This window comes from Sinocyclocheilus rhinocerous, unplaced genomic scaffold, assembly GCF_001515625.1.
Source record: "Sinocyclocheilus rhinocerous isolate Xijiao unplaced genomic scaffold, SAMN03320098_v1.1 scaffold563, whole genome shotgun sequence".
Taxonomy (NCBI): Eukaryota; Metazoa; Chordata; class Actinopteri; order Cypriniformes; family Cyprinidae; genus Sinocyclocheilus; species Sinocyclocheilus rhinocerous.
In genome coordinates this window covers 88,560-113,009 of record NW_015643175.1, presented here as the reverse complement: position 1 = coordinate 113,009, position 24,450 = coordinate 88,560, and the positions used below count along the sequence as shown (strand labels likewise).

The window sequence follows — 24,450 nt, the reverse complement described above, 5'->3', positions numbered from 1 at the left end:
TTTTTTATTTATTAGTTTTAGTTTATTCTGTTTTAGTCATTTTAGTACTTTAAACAAAAATTAGAAATGCTGCTTTGGTAACTAGCTGAAATAATTTTTTTTTTTTTTTAGTAACAAAAAAAATAATTTTTGAAAGTTTTTTGTTGACTGAAATTTAAGTGTAATAATAGAACAATTCTTAGATAAAAAAAAATATATATATTATACATGAAAATAATACATGATGCCTTGCCAACTAACTGGAATAATATATACAAGTACTAAATTAACAAAACTGAAATAGAAATAAAAATATATTAAAATAAATATGAAATATATATATATATATATAAAAATATGAAAAAGGAACAAAACTTTCCTAAAACAAACTGAATTTACAATGAAAATAAAAAAATAAAAGCTACATAAAAATGTTAATAAATACTATAAATAGTATATAAATATTTACTAAAGTAACACTGATTTCTCCGCAGTATAAAGGGAAGTTGTAAATACCTTTCCTAAAAACAGCACAAAGTCCCCGACACTGTTGATAGCTGCCACACGGAGAGCGTTTTCCACGAGGATGAAGAAAGCATCTCGCGCAGACGTGCAGAAGTTGGTGCTGTTGATGGCCGTTGCCGTATATGCGTTCTGAAGAAAAGCCACATGATTAACGCATCAAATTAAAACAAATGAATTCATATATTTGTGCCATAAGACTCACCATGTTCAGGTAAGCGAGGCACTTTTCTAGACACCACAGACAGCAGATACATGCCTTCAGCATGCAGCGCGCGCAGGCGTTTTCCTACGGCAACAAAACGGTTAGAGTTTAAGAGTTTCAGCTCTTTAATTCATCAAGGATGCATTCAATTGATCAAAAGTGCAAGTAAAGACAATCATAATGTTAGAAAAGGTTTGTATTTGAAGTCAAATCTGTTGCGACATGAAGATGAGCTGACGGTGACTGACTCTTCCTTTGAGCTGACTGTGGATGTAGGTGAGGATGAGGCGGGGAATCTCCACTAGAGTGATGATGAAGGCTCCTTTAACCACGGTGCCCAGATGATAGCGCATCAGACGCAGCACAGACGACACGATGGGCGTGAAGGGCATCTGAGACTTATCTCTACAATCAGACAGAGAAACAGAGTAGAACTCCCGACTGTTGTCCTTTATGGACAGATGGAGGAAAGTGAATGACCTTTGACCTCTGACCTGGTGAAGTAGTAAGTGACGACCGCTCCGGCTACGGTCATCTGCTGACAGGCGAGGATGAACTCACTGATCCAGACGAGGCCCACGGCGTGGTACCACACCATGTACTGCAGCGGCCCGTCCATCCGGAACTCCACCAGACCCGTCTGGTTATTCTGCACGGGACTTCCTGTGGGGGAAACAGATCTCTCAAACACCGTTCCTGGAAAACACTGAAATATAATAAAACAACCTGGGGAATATAATGAATGTTTAGGAGATATTTATGATAATATTTCTTAGGAGATAAAAAATAAGCACATTGTGAATATAGCGATCATTTGTATGCGTATGAGAAAAAGAGACACATTTTTAATAGCATTTCAGATGTAAACTTCAGCAAAATGCCATTAGAGTTAGTAAGATAATAAATACATATTATATAATTTTTTACATAAAAAAAAAAAAACTATATTAAAACGGTAATATTTATACCAATTTTTGCATATATGCTAATTAATTACATTTTATATACACAGTCACTATATAACTAATACTATATACAATTTTACAACTCCACTACATAAATATTATATATTGTGTGTGTGCATATACACACACACACACACACACACATATATATATATATATATATATATATATATATATATATATATATATATATATATATATATATATATATATATATATATATATATATATATATATATATATATATATATATATATATATATATATATATATATATATATATATATATATATATATATATATATATATATATATATATATATATATATATATATATATATATATATATATATATATATATATATATATATATATATATATATATATATATATATATATATATATATATATATATATATATATATATATATATATATATATATATATATATATATATATATATATATATATATATATATATATATATATATATATATATATATATATATATATATATATATATATATATATATATATATATATATATATATATATATATATATATATATATATATATGCATATGTGTGTGTCTGTGTATATATATTGAATTATTATAGATTTAAATATATTATGAATTATATATATATATATATATACACACACACACATTTTTTTTTTCCAACTGGAAAAATGCCTTGAGTGTAACTGTCTACATTTTGTGTACTTCTGTCATTTTAGATGTACTTTACTGGAGCAAATACATAACAATTGAGATATGAAGCTCTATCATTCAGCCCTCAGACTGACTACCAGAAGTGCCGCCCACCCCAGACCTTTATTCGATTGCTCTGACAGACCTGCGGATCCGAGGAAGAGGAGCACGGTGATCCAGTAAACCCAGAAGAGCATGAGCGTGAGGAAGGTCCAGAAGGGCTGCAGGGCCAGCAGAGGCAGATGGGTGAACACTTTACCGGCCACGTGAAACAGAGCGATGGTGAGCGCCACTCGCTTCCTCATGAAGAACAGCAGCAGCAGCAGAATCACCTGAGGTGCACCGTTATTCAATATTACATATCTGCACAGTAAACTAATTTTGCCATTTGGCAGTTCATATAGTAGTATGTGACTTCAAACATACAGTGAAGACAGTGGCAGCGATGGAGTAGATGAGCAGGGCTTTCTGGTTGTCTTTGGCCACCTCCAGTTCCAGAGCCGGCAGAGTGGCGTTCACAGATTTACTGTGATCCACATACAGCCACCACAAGATCCCCGTCCCACCTGCCACAAACACAGCGCTGCCTCACACATCACCGGCTCCCTGTGACCTGCAGCTAGTCACAGCGGCTCATGGCCCTGTCATTTATTTCTATGAAATGCTAAAGTCTCACCAATTGACCCGACCACCACAACGGCTGTGAGAATCCAGACCAGAACCACGGAGATGTAGCGGATCACAACCATCAGGATCAGAGACAGAACTGCAGCACAAAGAAGAGACAGAACGGTGCTTTAAACCTTGCTCCTCTGACGTTCAACATATGCTAATCAGTTATTATAGATAACTAAAACTAAAATAATGCCACAAAACAACAACAACAACATTTTAATACTTGAAATAAAAACATTAACTGAAATAAAATAAAACGCAAACTCATTTCAGCTAGTTGTAGCTAGAAATCAATAAAAACTATACAGAGGTTTAATAAAAAAAACTAAAAAAAACTAATAAAAATGACAAAAAACTAAAAATTCGTAAAACTAAAATTTCAAATAGGTTTTTATTATTTTTCATGTCATTTGTAGTTATTTTAGTACATCAATTTAAACTAAATGAAAATGAGAAATGTTTCATTGGCAGCTATGAAATAACTTCTTTTATTTCATTTAAATTTGAGTTCGGTTTAGCATTTTTTTTTTTGTTCAATTTTATTCGTTTTTGTTATTAAACCCGACTGTAGCTTTTATTAATGGTTCAATTTCATTTTTAGTTATTTTACTACATCAATTTAAAGTTTCTTATATATAAATACGACTTTTCTTTTTGTTGTGTTTTCATAATATTATTACTTTTTGTTTTTATTAAATATGCGTGTATAGATTTTATTAATTAATAGCAGTCATGATTAATAAAAAGCAAAAATTAATAAAAATGAGAAAAGCACAACATAAAATAAATGCTAAAACTCTAATTAAAATGTAATAAAATAAACAGTAAGTGAAATCAAATAAAACTTATTTCAGCTAGTTGCCAAGGAAACATTGGCAACATTTTAATTTAGTTTAACTTGATGTCCTAAAATAAATAAAACTGAAATTAAAATGTATAAATACTATATAGACATATTTAATAAAAACAAAAGCACAAAAAATGACAAAAATATTCAAATGAAATATATCAAATTTGTTCAAAATATTAGTAAATTGCTTACAAATATTAATACAAAAAAACAATAGTATTTCGATACTAAAATAGCACTGATGCAAATCAGGTTTATGAAGCTAAAACGTAAGAGATGTTAATGGAAGTTTTGAATAATGTAATTAGTATTAATGTTGGAGTCCTGTGTAATGATCTGACCGAGAGCGAGCAGACACAGGCCCATGATGATCTCTTTGGATGTCATCACTCCAGCGATGACCCGGTGCACCACACTGTTGTCACTGACGAAAGTGATGAAGGCCTCAGCAAACCTGGCGTAGCAGGAAATATCCACTGGCATACAGCGGTGAAACACTGGTAAGGATGCACTACACAAAAAACAGACAGAATATAGGTTAGTCTGAATAACACGAATCAAAGATCAAGCTAAACCTTTTTGTTTTCTTTGCTGGACGCTTGGGTGGAAATATGGATGGGACTGTTCTTGTTTAAAATTCCCAACAGTTTTTATTTCAGCCATGAATCGTGATTTGCAACTTGCCATCTCTAGTCAGTGGCTTTTTTGTGGAAATATTTGAATAAACAAATTTTTTTTTTTTAATATATTTTTAGATATATATTTTTTATAATTTATTTTAAAAGCATATAAAAAATATACATAAATTTACAAAAAAAAATAAAAATCGTTTCTTTTTTTTCCCTTTTTTATACAGCCTTGGTGAGCAGAAAGGACTTCTTTCAAATACATTCCTAAAAAAATCTTACAGACCCCAAACTAACACAGATGGACTAAATACATGGACTACCTTGGATGGACAGGAAGTGTTGGACATTTTGTAGCCCTATTAGAGTGAGAGGAATACGTGTCCGGTTGTACATCGTAGGAGCACAAATCAGATCCTAGAGAAAATAATACAGAAAAACAAAACAGCATTAGGCAGAACTCACATTTCAGGACATTCAGCCGTATGTGACGGCACTGAGCTCACCGTAAACTGCAGAGAAATTTCTGAGATCCTCATAAGTCTTCAACTCAGTGTCTGGACACTTCGAGACGCACAGAGCCACAGATTTAATCTTTCTTCCCAGTACGTCGATGTTACAGGGGTCCAGGAAAAACACATACCTGTGACAGAACCATTGAACAAACTGTCACTAAACACCTGTAAAACCCTCCTTGCCAGTCTACAGAGGAGGCAGCTGTGTTTCCGCTCGTTCTCACACACTTTCTGGAGGTGTGGTCGCGGCCGCTGAGCTCTATTCCTGGGATTTTGCCGTTCTTCTGACCGCAGGTGTTCCCGTAGCTGTCGTACCCTGATATGAGTCTGGACGCGGCCCCTGTCGCAATGGCAAAGCCACAGATGCAGAGCTGCCACAGAAACACAAGATGATGATCAGGACATGGGACGCAACCGGTAGCACAAATTATTAATGGGCAATAACTGCCCCCTGGAACTGATTTTCAGGTGCATTATTTACCTATATAAAGGTATTTTTTACCATATAACTTTATAAATTTAATTCAAGTACTTAAGTTGAACCAATTAATTAAATACACTTAATTTAAACACTTATTACTACTATATACACAATAATAATAAAAAAAAACATCAGACAATGACAATAATATTGCTTAAAATGAATAATCATAATTCATACTTAATGTTCCTGTATTTGTAATTGTGTCCAACAGTTGCATTTTTTTTTTTTTTTTTTTAATACGTGAATTGTATTTCCTACCATGCCGACATTGAAGAGGATGAACAGGAGCAGCCATGGGATATCTGTGCACTTCCTCTGCTCTAAGGGTTTCCACTCGCGGGGCTTCTGCAAAGGGGAAGTTGACATAGTTGACGTGACACACACAAACTCTCTTTTAACATAAAAATATAGCTAAATAAATACATGCATGCATGCATAAATAAATACATTTTGTGTGGATCAAGTACCATTTTCTAGTTACTTTATATTTTGAATAAGTGTATATTAATTTTTGTCACAACACATAAGTAGTTAGGTAAACAACACACATTTTCCAGTTTTTGAATACACACACACACACATATGCATATATGCATATATATATATATATATATATATATATGTATATGTGTATATTATGTTAAAATAATGAAAACCTAAAAAAGACATTGTGACAAGCAGTATCATTTTAGTATTATTTATATACTAAGATAGTATTTTGAATTTACCTTTATTTTTTATATTTTCAGTTTTCTTTTAAATTGTATAATTATTATTATAATTTTTTAAATAATTGCTGTTGTTACACTGACAGGACGATCAAATCCTTGTTTAATATTGACCAAACATTTAACTCAAATATCCACTTAATCTTTCTTTTTTGGCCACCTTTTTGCCATAGAAACGCTACTACAGCATCTATAATTTCTTCAACAAAAACATGTGGACATCACAACTGTAGGCCATTAATAAAATCATAGCCATAGGTAACTGTATAGAGCTACAATTGTAATTTATAAATAATACAATTTAATTACAATTTATTTACTTTTATATTTTATGAAAGGTCTATTTTGACCCCTATAATGTTTTGTTTGTTGCTTAGGGCACCCATTAATTTTTGTTTTTATTAAATGTCTATATATTATTAGTTTTAGTAGTTTAGTACTCAACTGAAACATGTTTTATTTCAGTTAGTTGCAAAGGTAACATTTCAAATTTTCATTGAACTGTTTTATTTTTTATTTATTCTAAAGTTTTCCATCTAATATTTATATTTTATTTAATCATTTTAATTTATTTCAACTTTATTTGAATTCACGATAACTATTTTAATACGTTTTGAAACAAAAATAACAACACTGGTGACCAGTCGCAGTTTCCAAAAATGTAAGCTTCTATTTTTATCCTAAAATCGTATACTTGGGAAAAGTTCGGCTGCACAAAGCAGGAATAAAACACTAGGGAAGCACCGTAGAGAATGAATGGGACTGTCTGAACACACCCGACTCGTTCTCAGTGAAACCCGGAAATGAGCTTTACACTGTTGACAAACAAAGCTCTGCATTGATTTATCGTTATTTTGATGTGATAAAGGCGATAGGCGCAATAGCTCGCTGTATAAAGTACACAGCCCTTCCATTTTATAAATCTACAAGACCCTTGCTTGCATATGAGTGACTGTAATGTGAGTGTTTGCTCTTGCACTCATAACTTCATGCAGTGCATGTATCCGTTAAAGTCAAAAAGTTTCCAGATGCCAATCAGCATGCATTTGCACGATGTTGTGTGTTTTATGATGTCTTACCTGTGTGCTACCGCAGCATCCCATAATTCCTGAGTTGATGAGAATCTCAAACGCACGTGAAACAGCGCTAAATCAGGGAGTTGGCAGCGCGCGATCAGCGTGTCCTGCAGCAATTTCCGAAGAATGTGGTGTAAAAGTTGCACATTGGTAATTAATATGCATAAATGCCCTTAGAAACAAAGACACGTAGGCTGTAGCAATCACGCGTGAATATAAACACACTCGAGCCGCTGGCTACTGTTAGTAAATGGATTAGGGTCTGTTTTTTTCAGGATCTGACGAGCTGTAATTCTCCCGTGACAAGGTGAAGGCGGATGTCCTCTCCTCCTCCTCCTCTTCTGTCACACGGGAAAACACTGAACTAGGATCAGCTATTATTTCACTCTCCAGTTCCCTCGGTGTGACATTATCGCGAGCTACTGGAGTCTGACTGTCCATACTCGAAGATACATTCATATTAGGACACGTTTCACGTTTGTTATGCTAGTTAAAGTTATGTCATTGAACGAATCTTGGATGCTCGTTTGAAGAGATTCTTTTGTAATGATTCGGTTAATATGATTCACTCGAATGCATGGGATTGATCAACATATTAATATCGGTAATGTAGTTAATTATGTTGTTGACAAAATTGTTACAATAAACAAACGTGATCTATAATACTAATCGACAACAGTGATAAGCAGAACTATTATTTACAAAATAATAACCTATTAAACGTAAATTAAAATGCCGCTGAAGATACTAGGAACACTTACCTGGAAAGAATTAGTGAATCGCGTCTTTGAAGAGGTTCATTAAACGAATCATTCGAACGAACCGATTCTCTACAATGATTCGGACTATTGAGCTCGTTTACTGTGACTTTAGCACCATCTATCGAGAAGAAATAAGTAGTGCGAAAAGTTTTTAGTGTCTGCGACCATTTTATGATCACATTCTGGAGTTCATGTGGATATGTTTAAGGCGCAGAGATACAATCGTGAAAATCGTAAGATCGTAAGACTGTAGAGTTAACTGAAGTTACAGATTGTTCTGTTAAAGTAGTTACCATTGTGTTTTCCTTCGTGGAAAGACTCGTTTGCAAGCAAAACTACATGTCAAACAGACCAGCTAAAGTGGAGATGCCGGGGTTTGAACCTGGGGCCTCATACATGCTAAACATGCGCTCTACCGTTGAGACAAACGACTGGAAATAGCGCTGATCCACATTTACACTTGGAAAATGTGATTAATACAGGTCTAATACCGCTTATAATACCGATAACATATGTTAACATAACATATATGTTGACATGTAAACCTGATTTTGAAATAACGCCCATAAGTTTTGTTTGTGTGAAAAAATAAGAGTAAGAGAGCGACCTGCGCTGATTTTGGCTAATCAGACATTTACCCGTCAATCACATTGTGCATTTGGTGTTACTGACCTGTAATTGGCTGACATGACTTTAAAGGGCGGGGTTTTGGAAAGAGAGCCTGCGGTTGAACGTAATGGAGGTGATTTAACCTTAGTTCAGACCGAAACAACTTTTTCTTTCTAGATCGATCAGTCAACCAATTAATCTATCGGTTTATAAACTACGCTTTTTTTTAAATATAAAAGAAAGAAAGAAATTATGATTCCATGATTGTGATGCCGTTTATGCCTTTCAATTAAAAGTACACTTTGTGGAAATTATCAACATTTACTCTAAGAAAACATGCATTTAGCCATTTAAAAGTGTTTGTATTTTTTGCATGTTTCTCAACCCTGCAAGTATTTAAAAAAAAAATTTCAGTCTATATATTATTAATTTATTTAATTAAAATAAGTGTGTATATCCTACAAGTACACACCCAGAAAGTTTGTCTTTGACTAACATTTCAGTAACATTATTTATTGCAATTCTCTTTTTTTTTTCTACTTGCAGAACCGAAAAAGGACACAAGACTGACTGAAATAGCTTTTTAATATTTAAAATGTAAACACATACATTGTAACACAGAAAATAATGGCCACAGTGGGACATCTAAAATTGTCTATTAACCTTTTGTTAAACACAAAATGTCCTGTTTGTGAATTATGAATGTCAAGACCAGTTTAACATTATAAAGTGCTTCAGTTTTGGACCAAAGACAGTACTTTTGTCTTCTTCCACGTCATTCAATGTGCAGCAGGGATTGCTGCTTAATTTCTGAAGGTGTTTGACTAAAAAGCACCTCATGGATTTGAAAAATAAACTCGATCGGTACACTGTAAAAAAAATTCCGTAAAATTTACGGTAAAAAACAATTTATGTCCAATACATGTAATGTCCAATACAGTTTTTCACCGTATATAGTAGGGGAATTTACCGTTAACCATTTAACAGGTTTTTACTGTAGCATTTTTACAGTCTTTTACCGTTAAATTCACGGTCATTTTTTACAGTGTATAGCACCTCATTGCTTTTGGTCACTTCGCGCTGTAGGCGAACAACAGCGGTGCCATTGGTCGAGATCATAAAAGTGGTATAATAAACTAAACTTAAGCTTTTAGGATAAGGAGGCACAGCCTGAGATATTAACTCCTGTACTAGAGGCCTATGAATGCCATTTCTTTGTCTCTCAAGGCCTTATTGTACGATGAAACTCTTGTTTCAAATCACATGGTGTAGAAAACAACAACAAAAATGTAACATTTAGTAGCCTGCTGAGAGCCACTACCATAATATCCAACACCGACAACGTGTTTGCTTGATACTACGTTCATTTGCTATGATTTAAAACCACTTGACCTGGTTTGGCACGGACATGATTTGTTTCTGTACAGTTTCACACAATATGAACTCGCCTCCGCTTCGGCCCGTTGTGGACACAAAAACAACTACGAAGTCCCACTAAACTCGGCTCAAGATCAGCGAACACCTGTTGAAACCCACACAGAAATACTTGAGGATAACAAAGCTGGAACATGCTTGAGCTTACGATGGAGTCCTAAACACGTCATCCACGTAAAAAGCATGCAATTAACTTCTAAAGTCGTCCGCTCCGTCTTCACAGTAGATCTAAATACCACCGTAGCTATGATGACAGTGTGTGCTCCACGCTTCGAGTCCATTAGCGGAGTGTTGTTTCCAGGCACGACACTTTGACAATAATAACAATAGTGAAACATTGCACGTCGTTGCATCAAAATATCTTTTGAGTATAGTTTTAAAATGCATATCTAAAAAAGTAAAGTACAAAGACCAAGAGTAGTTGCTGAAATGCACAGTTTGAAGCCTGCGCTAAATGAGGAGATGAACGTCGGCCCTGAATTAACGTTAGATCGCATTGGCAGTGTCTGATATTTTTGCAGACATCTTGTCAATCAAACATTCACCGCTAGTGGAGCGAACAGCTTCAAGTTTCCTCGCGACGGAGCGACGAGCACCAGGCTCGGCCTCGCTGTCATCGGCGTTAATTTTTCTTCAATCTTCTTTTTTTTTTGCATTGATTTGCATGGTTTGTTTCAGTAGTGTGTTTCAGGTCCAGCGCCCTCTTGTGGGCACAAACACACACAGCTGAAAATTGAACAAAAAACTAAAGAGTAGTACAAAAAAACGACACGCTAGTCCCATGAAGGTGGATTGTTGTATCCATCGAATGGCGGATCACACCACCGTCTCTTTGGCCTTCTCGTCTATGAGGAAGGCGTTCAGGTGAGAAATGTCCACGACGGCATCGTTTTTGTTAATGGAAATGTCTTTTAAGTGGTCCTCGTCACTTTGGTCCTTGGCAAAATTGACAAATACCTAAAATGAACAGACAAACAGACTGAGTCACAACTTATAGTGCGGTCATTTTAATTGCAATTTAGTTTTTGTTTGTATTTTACAGCAAATTTGTAGTTTTTGCTATTCAGCAAACTTCTGTTTTTGTTTTTTAATTTACACTAACGTTCGAAAGATGTTTTAATGTTTTTGATTGCAGTTTCTTGTGTTCACCAAGACTGCCTTTATTTGATAAAACAAAGTAAAACAGTATTATTGCGAAATAAAATAACTTAATTTTATAATAGCTTTTTTACTTAATTTTTGCCTCATTTAATTTTTTGCTTATTATAACAGTAATATTATAAAATATTAAAGTATTACAATTTCAAACAATTTTATAATAGCTTTTTTTGCTTAATTTTTGTGCTTAATGAAATATTTGCTTATTTATTTTTTGCTTATTATAACAGTAATATTGAAATATTATTACCATTTAAAATAACTTAATTTTATAATAGCTTTTCGGTTTAATTTTCTCCTTATTTTAATTGTTGCTTATATATTTTTTGCTAACAACAGTAATATTATGAATTATTGAAATATTATTACAATTTAAAATAACTTAATAAATCATAAATAACTTGCTTATTTATTTTAGCTTATTATAACAGTACTATTATAAAATATTGAAATATTATTAGAATAACTATTTTCTATTGTAATATATTTTAAAATGTAATTTACTCCTGTGTTACTCCGGTCTTCAGTGTCACATGATCCTTCAGAAATCAGTCTAATATGCTGATTTGCTGCTCAAGAAACATTTCAGATTATTATCAATGCTGAAACAAGTTGTGCAGCTTAGTATTTTTGTGGAAACTATGATACAGTACTTGCTTTTTTCAGGATTCTTTAAAGAAGTTAAAAAAACAGCATTTATTTGAAATAAGAAATATTTCATTATAAATGTCTTTACTGGCACTTTTTTAAAATCAATTTATGCATCCTTATGGAAAGAAAAGTATTGATTTCTTAAAAAATATATATATTTTTGCACAGCAGTGTAGTAGTTTTTGCCACATTTGTGTGTTTTCTGACCTCAGCAATTCATGTATTGCAAATTGTGGCACTAAATTTCCCTACAAACTCTCTTACTTGGTCTAAAGTGGTCTGTGAGACGGAGTAGTCCTCGATGTGGAGCTGCTCTTTGTTCTTGGAGAGGAGGCTGAAGATGCGGGAGAGGGATGTCAGCGACGAGGGCAGCTGGTACTGCAGCATGTTCCTGTGCTTCTCCTTCAGCGTGCTTCCCGGCAGCTCCTGCTCGATGAACTCCATCACCGGCTCCAGCTGCGGATCGGCCCCCGCCACCCGCAGGATGATGGTGTACCCGTCACCGAACCTGGAAGCGCCACAGCAAAAGAGCTCAGCCCACTGATTCAAAAGAGTCGATTCTCTGGAATGATTCAAAATGCTGTTGTGTAACCGCTTACTTGTTCTTTAAGTGCTGCACACTGCCCAGGCAGCGGAACCTGCCGTTCACCATGATGGCCATGCGAGTGCAGAGCGCTTCACACTCCTCCATACTGCAGAAAAACACAGCAAAGTCATGCAAAGAAGTCAAACTGAAAGCATAGACCACTCTGACCGAGGTACTCTCTCACCTGTGTGAGGTCAGGACGACCGAGCGTCCCTCTTTAATGATGCTGAGGATGCAGTTCCACAGGGCCCGCCGGGCTTTGGGGTCCATCCCAGTGGTGGGTTCGTCCTGTAACCACAGCAACAGCCAGGTTAACCGTCGCCCACAAATTCAGCAGGAAACACAAGCAGAACACCATAAAGAGAGGGAAGAGCATGATCATGTTCCTCCGCTCTGATTGACGGCCGCCAGGAAACTGGAGCACCGCGCTGCCTCGCTTTAACTGCTAAATGCAAACCGCTTCCTTAAAATGTGGCAATGTGTGGGTATGGCTTTTGTTCTGGGAAAACAAGGTCTGCCCAACGACCAATCTGTTACACAACAGCACTTAACAGCACATAAGATCTTTTCATGAAATGCAAATGACCTATATAGACCCGTATGCAGTGTTTTTTGGGGTTTGTAGAGTAAAAAAAAAAGCATAATTTTTGGTGGTTTTGTGTCTGTTTTGAATTCAGTGAAATAACTTTGCACAGATTTTGCTCCAATTTGATGGTTAATGCTCTTTGCAGCCAATAATTCACCTCACAAAACACATTGTGGTCGGCATAAAATATTTATTCTGTTTATTTAGCTTTTATTTATTTTTCTATACTTGGATAACTGTGCCAAATTGCTCATTTTCTTCCTTCTAAATGTTGATAATATTTAGTTTATTTTTTTTTTTATTTTTTTATTTAGCTTTTATTTATTTTGCTATACTTTGATAACTATGCTAAATTGCAAAAAAAATTCTTCCTTCTAATGTTGATAATATTTAGCTTTTTTTAGCTTATTCAGCTTTTATATATTTTGCTATATTTTGACAGCTATGCACAATTGTTTTACTTTCTTTAAAATGTTGATAATACTTAGCTTTTATTTTTATTTTTTTATTTAGCTTTTATTTATTTTGCTATACTTTGCTATCTATGCACAACTGCATAATTTGTCCTTCCTTTTAAATGTCAATAATATTTAGCTTTTATATTTATTTATTTATTTATTTTATTTTGCTAAACTTTTGCTAATTATGCACGATTGTATAGTTGCGTCTGCATTTTTATTTTATTTTGCATTTTATGCATTTGCATTTTATTATTTACATGTGGCCTTCTTTTCCCCTGCACTCCATTAGAAACAAATCATTACAAACCTGTGATGCATTTTTGGATTATGATGCACTAGCTGAATAAATGATCATAAAGTTAGTTGCACACTCACCAAGAACACCACTGGCGGTCCTCCGATGAGCGCCATAGCGGTGGAGAGCTTCCTCATGTTTCCCCCGCTGTAGCTTCCTGCGGCTTTGTCTACATATTTCATCAGGCCCAGTTTACGAATGCCCCAATCCGCCACCTGCGACCAACAAACAACCAATCAGATCCCTCGATAACCAGCTGCAACATTAGTAGTCAGACGTTCCCTTTCAATAGCAGCTAAAAACCGACCTCGCACACTTCCTTCTCTGGGACGCCCCGCAGAATGGCGTAAAACTCCAGATGTTCTCGTCCAGTCAGCAGGTCGTTGATGGCATCAAACTGCGGACAGTAGCCCATATTCTGATGCACTTCATCGATCTCTGTCAGCACGCTGCAGAAAACAAGCCAAGAGTTTGGTGGTACTATTATGAAAAAGGTCATGAAACACATTTTTGTTTTAAAAAAGTGCTGCTCATACTGGAACACAATGTGAGCATTGTTTTTAGGATTACACTAGCATATTAACAACCTCAAAGCCACAAAACCCAGCGTTTAAAGTATTAATTGAATCAGTAGCATTTCAATTTCACAGTTTTAATTTATGCACCTCTTTCCTGCCAAGTAGGCCTCTCCGCTAGTGACAACAGAATCTCCTGTGAGCATCTTGAAGGTGGTCGTCTTCCCAGCTCCGTTCACACCGAGCAACCCAAAACACTGACGAGAGAACATTATATCATCAAAACCCTGATCAGCATCGGTTTAAACGCCAGGCAGAACTAAACAAAAGCTATTATTTATTTACTAAGAAGATGATCTCACCTCTCCTGGTGGGATGCCCACACACAGTCTGTCTACAGCTGGCTTCTGCTTTCTCTTATAAACCTGCAGAATCAGCAATATTATTATTAGTGCTGTCAAACGATTAATCGCGATTAATCGCATCCAAAATAAAGGTTTTTGTTTACATAATATATGTGTGTGTGCTGTGTATATTTATTATGTATATATAAACACGCACATGTGCATGTATATATTTAAGAACAATATGTTATGTTTATACATTTAAAATATTTATATATATTATCAATTATATTAATATAAATATATACATGGAAATATTTTCAAATATACATACTGTATGTGTGTGTATTTATATATACATAATAAATATACACAGTATACACACATATATTATGTAAACAAAAACCTTTATTTTGGATGCGATTAATCGCGATTAAACATTTGACAACACTAGTTATTATAGAACTGAACAACAACACTGATGCAATAATTACTGTGTGACAAAAACTGGCTTGAGCCACCTTAGTAAATGTCAGAAAAATAACTGAAAAAAAAAAACATATATATATATATATCAATCATGTTTCTGGCATTCACTAAAATGAAGCTTTTATAATTTCTAAATATTTTTAAATATTTACGTAATTCATAATTAATATTTTAATAAAAATAAGCACATAATAAATTTTGAAATGTATAATTACAACTACATATTTTAATTATACTTGTATATATCATTTAATATGCACATAGAATTTATTCATATTAACTTTTTTATTATTATTTATGTAATATTATACATATAATGAATCAGAATGTAGATGGAATCTGCTATAAATAATTTTTTTTTTACATAAATATGTGTGTGTGTGTGTGTGTGTCACAGACCTTGGTGAGCTGTTTGAGCTCCAGGATATCAGTCTGTCCTCCTCCGCACAAGATCCTCTGCCTCTCTCTGGCCACATCCTCATCCTCCTCTCCGATTGGCTTCAGTTTAGTGCTGACCGGCCTATATTAATACCAAAACATTACATACGTTTAAAACGGTTTCGCATGCCCTTGTTTTGCAGTGAGGTATGAAAGTATCATCACCTGGCCTTGATGCAGAAACGGTACTGGATAAGGATGGTGATGCAGAAGAAAATCACACCCTCTATGGCCATGGCAAAGAGATTCTTGCCCACCATGTCCCACGCCAGAGGAGAGCGGAAGCGATTCTCGCCTGAAAACATGCACAAACATGTCAGTAGAAGCAGAAACAGAGTATGATGTGTTGCATGCATGATGCTGAAGTAACGATGCAATGCTCTAGTAAGTATAGAAATACACAGCACACACAAATATGGGTTAAAAATGTTCAGTTTTCAGTCAGCGTTTAATTAGACTGAACTTTTTTAATCATTATTTTTTGGTATTGAATGAATTTATGATATAAATGTTAAAACTGCTTTTGAAAAACAGGCAGCTCACTAGGTTTTGGAAACACGTCAAGGTCTACAAACTAAACTCAGCTTCATACGGCCTTGATGTGTTTCTTAGAATGTGATTATGTTCAGAGGAAAGCGTGTTTGAGCAGCTGCAGTCCTAATGCATTTCCATGGAAATTATCCAGGACATGTTATGTCCACATCTAGATGTCACTTTGACCCGAGGCCCCTAACCAAATCAACATCAGCAATCATTTAAACAATATCGGTGGAAAAAGACTTTCAGCTATCTGTTTGGTTAGAGCGGAAATTCTAAATGAACATTCTAAAAAGAACATTATTTGAACAAATAATAAAGGTTTGATTAGTTATACTGAATAGTGTATTTGTGAGAGTGATACACACCAAATCTCTCCAGAGCGTCAGCCATAGCTTGGTTCTTCACCATGTCAATGAGTCCCCTGCCCAGACAGAAGTGAGGGAAGATCAGGAACACGTTCTTCAAGATGTCGTTGATGCCACCAATCTCCTGAAAAAGCATTGAGGAGAAACAGTCACAGTTCATTTAGGGCTTCTTTTGAATTGGATTACGTGACACATATAATCAAGCACAGCTGAGAAATATGAACTTACATTGCTGCCGAAAAGCTCCAGGACAAACGTGGATACGCTGCCATTTATTCCAATGAGGATGTTAACGCTGGTCAAAACCACATATGCTGTACTGGGAATCTTAAAGAAGAATGACGCTGGGTACATCAGGGGTGTTATGGACCACCTAGATGGACACAAAGAAATGCACATGGCCAAAGCTTTCATATTAGTGATAGTGACATATTTTTAGATATATCATACATATAGTCTATAAGTTTGGGGTCTGTATGATTTTTTAATGTTTTCTAAAGAAGTCTCTTCTGCTCACCAAGGCTGCATTTGTTTGATCAAAAATACAGTAAAAACAGTAATAATGTAAAATATTATTACAATTTAAAATAACTGTATCTTAATATTTTTAAACTGTAATTTATTCCTGTGACGCAAAGCTGAATTTTCAGCATCATTACTCCAGTCTTCAGTGTCACATGATCCTTCAGAAATCATTCTAATATACTGATTTGCTGCTCAAGAAACATTTCTATCAATTTTTGTGGAAACCTTGCTACATTTTTTTTCAGGATTTTTGATGACTGGAGAGTTCAAAAGAAAATCATCTGTAACATTATAAACGTCTTTTCTGACACTTTTGATTAATTTAATGCATTCTTGCTTAATTTCTTCCAAAGAAAAAAAACTTACCGGCCCCAAACATTTGAACAGTAGTGTATGATAAATAGTAAAGGCTACTGGACCGATCTTTTGCGTCTTACCCATAGAGCAACAGCAGGAGGGCGAGAACAGGAAGATTGGTGGAGGACACATAGGCCTCTTGCTGGAAACAGACGAAGATGATGATGACCAGAGTCGCTGGGACAATGTAGTTGCACTGAAGGACAAACATGCAATCAGTCAAAGGGCATTTGAACAGATGTTGATACATTTAAGAGTAAAAACATTTTACAAAATCCTCACCATGTCCCACACAAAGTTGGCCAGCCAGTAGAGGAAGGGCTGCACTCCACTGATGAACTGCATGTGTTTGGCTTTATTCACTCTCTCCTGGATGAGGAACACCACAAAGCTGGCCGGGACGAAAGACATGGCGAAGATGACACAGATGGACACCAGCACGTCAACTGAGGTCGTCATTCTGGGAAGCAGATGGGGTCAAAGGTCAGAGATATCAAGACTGTGTGTGTAAATGGAGTGGAGTATGAACTGCGCTCTTGGTTACTTACAGCGCCACCTGTGAGAGCTGCTCTTTGGTGAGGTTGAGTGGATGGTTGAACGCTTTGATGCCGAATTTGGAGCGATCCAGGCCGGGGGGAAGATTAGCACGCAGGACGGCATTGTTCATGACATTGAGGAACGTGACATTTTATTATTTATGTAGTTCTTTATTGTATATTTAGTGCATATGCAACTTACAATAACAATTTTATACATACATACATATATACAGTATATATACTGTATATATATAATCAATATTTGTTACTATCTATATTACCTAAAGAACTACAAGTACATAAATAACTTACTATAAAAATAATTATATACACAGTATAAATATATATATATATATAAAATCAATATTTGTAACTATCTATATTATCTAAAGAACTACAAGTACATAAAAAACTTACAATAAAAATAATTATATATACACAGTATAAATATATATTATATATATATATATAATCAATATTTGTAACTATCTATATTATCTAAAGAACTACAAGTACATAACTTACAATAAAAATAATTATATATACAGTATATATAAAATATTTGTGTGTATATATATATATATATATAATTTTATTATCAAGTTATTTATGTACTTGTAGTTCTTTATATATTTCTATTATTTAAATATCAATACTTCACAAAAACAATTTATATAATGGCACCTTAAGTTAAGCCGATTTTCTACTGGACAAAAAAAAAGCTGTTTATAAATAGTGTTAACACTGTTAACAATGTGTTAACACTCTGCCAGGAAATCTATTGATGGATTAATCACACTAAGATAAATTTTCATAATCAAGCACTTGTAAGTCTTGTGAAGTCTTTATTTGACAACTTGTCAAAAGAGTGTAAGCTTTCATCATGACCATGATAAACATGGCATCTATGTCTGTAAGGTCAGACAAATACATCTAGCCAGTACTCACCTTCACATTGTTCTTGGTATCGAGACCTCGGATGAAAGTTGACAGGCTTCCCAGAAAGCGGTCAGCTGCGGTTCCCTGTGGGTTGCACAATGAAAACAGGTTGAAGGCAGGTAAATCCCAAACATTGAGCAACAACTGCTTTCAAGATTATGAGTCCTAGCTGGTGTTTAAACATCAGTCATTAACCTAACACAGGAGACATACCGCTTGAAGACTGAAGCGGTTACGAATGTGAGAGATGGCATCGGTGATCTCATCACCAGGGGGGAGGGCCTGAGAGCTTCTAGCACCCAATGAGAATCCACCATACCTGCAAAACAGCCAATGAGAAACCGATTTGAGGCAAAAATCTTCCACTGGATTATTATTACTTTCCTCATCATAATAGATATGCACTGATAAGTTTACCTGAATTCGTTGACCCAGAGCTTGTTCTTCAAGCTGGACAGACAAAACAACACAACACAGAGTTAAAGCACTGTGAGGAGAATGAAAACCAGAAACATCAAGCAAGCCTTTACTTCTGGATTGGCTTAATTTACCTTTTTCCAATAATCTGTGCATATGTTTTCACCAAGTAGTCTGAAATGTTTCTGCCTGTCAGATTCTGCAAGGTTTCATCAGTGGTGACTTTGATCTAAGGGATATCAGAAGAGATCGTTGTACTGTCATTGAAACATAATAAAGCAATATTGCTATTGAAGAAGCACAGTATTTGGTGAAAATGTCTACCTGAGGCGGTGGCAGACCCCCTGCGCCTGGCGGACACTCGGGAAGCATCTTTTTCCTTCCTTCACAGCTGCACTCACACAGAGGCGATGGGTTTTCCATACTCCAGTTCCCTTTTACGAATATGTCCTGAACGGTCTCGGGAATCTCTGGAACCATCCACTCTCCATCTTTAATCGGACATGATTTGCTACTTTCCACAAAAAAAAATTAATAAAATTAATTCCCCACTTTTTTTTTTACTTATTGGATACTCAAATCTATGGAAGCCTGTTTCTGTCACTGAATAACAAATAAAAAAAGGCAACTGTGACCTTTTATCTCACAATTCTGACTTTTTTCTTTCAATTGTGAGTTTACATCTCACAATTCTGATTTTTTTTCTCACAATTGAATGATATAAACTCACAATTGTGAGTTCTAAAGTCAGAATTGTGGGATATAAACTCACAGTTGCGGTAGTTTATATCTTGCAATTCTGACTTTTTTTCTCGCAATGCTGACTTATTTTCTCAGAATTGTGAGATAAAAATTCAATTTGCGAATTTTAAAGTCCAATATTGATATTTTTTTAAATTGTGTGTTTATATCTCACAGTTCTGACTTCATAATTCGCAATTGCATACAAACTCGCAATTCTGATTTGTTTCTCACAATTGCGACTTTATATCATGCAATACTGACTTCTTGACGCACAATTACTAGTTTGAAAATATCTTGAAATTCGGAGGCGAAAAAACGTCACAATTGCGAGTTGCAATGACCTTTTTAATTTTTATTCAGTGGCAGAAACCAGCTTTTATATACAAATCTATATAGATAATCTCTGATAATTGATAAATGTTGTAAAATCGATAAATAGATATCTCTGATAATAACTAAATAATTGAAATAAAGGACTGGGATTTTAATTACAGGAATTTTCATAGTTGATTGTCAATTAAAATAAAGACTCAATTAAATATAAGAATCTTCTAGATGCAAATGTATTCATTAATATTTTTTATTTACAACAAAGCAATATTGGAAAAACGTTTGAAGACTCACGCAGTGTTTTGCTCGTCTGTGCATTGTTCACTGTAAGCGGGATTGTCCATCAGAGCTTCAAGTAACTTGTTTGTGTGTCTGTCCTCTGGTGCATCATTGCTGTAGTCAGAAACCAGACATTAGACTCTCAAAGAATCATGGGAATTAAAGCACAGACGCAAGTGTGTGGATGGTAGCATATACCTGAAGAAGGAGAACTGCTCCTCATACATGCTGGGCTCCAGAGCGAGACTGGGATACTTTCCGAAGGGAGGGACAATGAGGCTGAAGACCAGAGCGATGCATACGAACACAGCAGGAAGCACAATCTGGAAAGATGCGTTTTGAAGTATATTACATTTAAGGATCTGCAAACAGACAATACAGAATATTGTATGAAGACCATACCTGAGCAAAGAAACCTTTCCGGGAACGTCGGGCGTACAGGAAGCGTTTCCAGAGCAAAGCTACAAACTGCTGTCTCTTCAGACTCCAGCCCTTCACCTGGTACGAACCTTTACCATCAGCGCCACCTAACCAGTCCGTCTCACGAGATTCTGCAGGTGCACATCAACCCACAAACAGTTTAATAATAATAATAATAATGCTTACCAAATGCCATATCTTCCAGTAAATAAGCAAAAGGAATAATAATAGATTTTCAGTCATATGAAATCACATGCACCAAAATAAGAATACATAGCAATAAAATGAACAAATTAATCACTGAATCAGTTTCAAACTGATTAACTAAAACAGACAGTTTGAAGTGAATCACAGAAATAAAAAGAATTCCAATAAATAAATAACATTTAAAAGCGCATTCAAATCATTACTGTTATCATTAACTAAAACAGAAATATATATATTTTTTAAATGTACACTAATTGATATAAAATAAACATTAACTGCAATAAAATGAAATATAAAAATTACTTTATTTTAGTTATTTGCCAAGGCAATATTTCTAAATTTAGTTATAATTTCACTCTGACATGAAAAAATAAACATTAAAAATAAAAAACCTAATAAAAACAACAAAAACAAATAACAAAATGACTAAAACATTAACTAAAATTTAATTAAAAAAACATAAAAGTAACTATAAAAATAAAAATAAATAAAAATTTCAAACACTACAATAGTGTAAAATAACACTGACTCAAATGATAAAAAAAAAAAAATCTAAATGAAAATACTGGCCATGCTCTAGACCACATATGAACTGACATCAAACTTCAACACATGAGATGATGGTTCAGATTTCAAAATATATTTAAAGTAAGTGGGATGTATGAAGGATGGGTAAAGTAACTACCTGGATCACCTTCTGAGTCATTGAAATCAAAGTCGTCTTCAGTGAAAGGCTTCAGGCAGCTCTGATGGTCACCAAAAGCGTGTCTGCGGTTCCTGCGTGCAGGTATAATCCCATCTGATCCACGACACAACGGGAGTAAGTCATGTGTTTCCAGAGACACTATTGCTAAATGTTTACATAAAGCATTGACAACAGTGAAAGTAAAATGTGTTCGGCTTTACCTGACATCTCAGCATCAACACCGTTGTCCTCTGCCACTTTGAGGAAAATCTGCTCAAAATAATCAAATACAAGCCAATTATATTCACATTCTTGCATGAAACGAACTGAATGAACTAAAGAGATTTGAAATGTTTTCAATGCTTCGTTACCTCCTCCAGGGTTGTGTCAGAGATGCCGTAACTTGAAATGCCGAGGTCAGTGAGCCGGTCGTCGATCTCATGGAAGAGCTCCACAAACGCTCCGTCTTTGGCCGACTCGTAAGGCAGAACGTATGTGATCTCGTGCCCGAGATCTTCGACCAGTCGGGCTGTAGGAACGTGCTTGAAAATCACATTGGAGATCAAGGAGATGTCTATAATATGGAAAGAGTTGAGAAAACATTCAAAATGCGTGTAGGACTAGAGCTTTGCTCCAAAACCAATGGGTTTGGAATAATATGAGGGTGAGTAAATTTTTGGATGAACTATCCCTTTAAGAGTTTATTAACTCTATACATCAGTGTTATTTTTGTATTATTTATAGCGTTTTAATTTTTATTCATATTTTTAATTAGATTTATATTTTTATATTTTTAGTTTTCAATTTAATTTTAGATTCACTTCCAGTCATTTTTATTAGTTTTGTTTTTAGTATTTTTATTAAATAAAAATTTTATAATAGTGCTGTCAAACGATTAATCGCAATTAATCACATCCAAAACAAAAGTTTTTGTTTGCATAATATATGTGTGTGTTCTGTGTATGTTTATTATGTATATATAAATACACACACAAACAGCAGTACACACACATATATTATGTAAACAAAAACTTTTATTTTGGATGCGATTAATCGCGATTAATCGTTTGACAGCACTAGTAAATATTAATATTTAGTTTAAATTATTTTTATTTCTAGGTAAGATTTATCATTTTTGTCTATCTAATATTTAGTTTTCATTTATCTTACTTCCGTTTTTAGTTTTAGTTATTTATTTTAGTGCTTCAGCTTAACCTAATTTCAGTTAGCTGCCTATGCAACATTTTTAATTTTTTAGTTTTCCATTTAATTTTTAGTTATTTCACTTTTAGTTTTAGTATTGGTTCAGTTTTATTTTAGTTAGCAAGTACAGTGATTGAGCTTAAACTTATTTCAGTTACTTGCTCATCAACATTTCTAATTTTAGTTTTCCATTTCATATTTATTTTTATTTCAGTTTTATTTTTTTAATTTCAGTTAGTAACTTTAGTGATTCGGTTAGTTCAGTTTTGTTTAGTTTCAGTTTTCCATGTAACATTTCTATGTATTTTACATGTATTTATTTTAGTTCAGCTTTAGTTTAATTAACGATATAGTAGAATAGTTTTAGTTAACGATAATGACCCCGCTATATACCTATGGTGGTGGTTTCACTTTCATGGTCGCTGCCCAGTCCAGCATCAGAGCTGCTCTCAGATACACTGTCCTCCTGCAGAGACAATGAAAATCACAAAATATGGCACCAAGAAAACTTTAGGGTCAGTAACATAAATATGGAGATTCCCTTATAGCCAAACTACATATTAAACATGCGTACCTTCTTGAGGCTTGCTTTGGAGTAGGAGACGGTGCTGCTGGAGGTGCGGCAGGAGCTGACCGAGAGATCGAAGTCCTTCTTCACCAGCGTCAGGTAATATCCCGTTCCCAGCTGGGTCTTGAGGAACAGAGAGGAGCCCACACAGCACAGCTTCCCGTGGGAGATGATGGCAATGCGATCCCCCAGGATATCGGCTTCGTCCATGTGGTGGGTGGACAGGATGATGGTGCGTCCTGAAGGTAAAACCACACGACTTCATGGACGTTTCAGGAAAATCAACACGACAGTGTTTGCTAAAACAGAATCTGCCTACCTTGGCGATACTTGAGCAGCAGGTCCCAGATGCCCCGGCGAGCGTAAGGATCGACTCCAGCTGTGGGCTCATCCAGGATCACGACCTTTGACCCTCCAACAAACGCCAGCGCTACTGATAACTTCCTCTGCATTCCTCCTATAAGGACCATAACACTTAGTTCCGTTACTGTTTCATCCTAGTCACAGTATATGAGTATTTTTATACCACAATACAGTTATTTTTTGCTGGAAATTCAACAAAAAACAAATCATACGCTACTGTGCTAAAGCAATAAGCCCCGTGAAGCCGTGGTTTACAGTGAATTTACAACCGCTAAGGGGCATTGTTAGGCACGACGCAAAAACC

The 24,450-nt window shown here is 35.0% G+C and overlaps 1 protein-coding gene and 1 pseudogene across 1 annotated transcript in view; both read right to left on the bottom strand.

The window, feature by feature from the left end:
• The window catches only part of slc44a1a (solute carrier family 44 member 1a), a 9,260-nt gene extending 1,437 nt beyond the window's left edge, over positions 1-7,823 (bottom strand). Inside the window, exons 1-13 of the mRNA XM_016574436.1 lie at positions 7,342-7,823; positions 5,793-5,879; positions 5,279-5,421; positions 5,042-5,178; positions 4,859-4,952; positions 4,251-4,420; positions 3,061-3,150; positions 2,811-2,950; positions 2,530-2,716; positions 1,201-1,369; positions 955-1,111; positions 707-790; positions 496-633 (exon numbers count right to left, since the gene is read on the bottom strand). Coding sequence (XP_016429922.1) covers positions 496-633; positions 707-790; positions 955-1,111; positions 1,201-1,369; positions 2,530-2,716; positions 2,811-2,950; positions 3,061-3,150; positions 4,251-4,420; positions 4,859-4,952; positions 5,042-5,178; positions 5,279-5,421; positions 5,793-5,879; positions 7,342-7,365 — 1,620 coding nt within the window. The 5' untranslated portion in view covers positions 7,366-7,823. The remainder of the gene's footprint in view (positions 1-495; positions 634-706; positions 791-954; positions 1,112-1,200; positions 1,370-2,529; positions 2,717-2,810; positions 2,951-3,060; positions 3,151-4,250; positions 4,421-4,858; positions 4,953-5,041; positions 5,179-5,278; positions 5,422-5,792; positions 5,880-7,341) is intronic.
• Positions 7,824-9,761: 1,938 nt separating this feature from the next.
• LOC107757067 (ATP-binding cassette sub-family A member 1-like) overlaps positions 9,762-24,450 on the bottom strand; it is a 41,148-nt pseudogene continuing 26,459 nt past the window's right edge.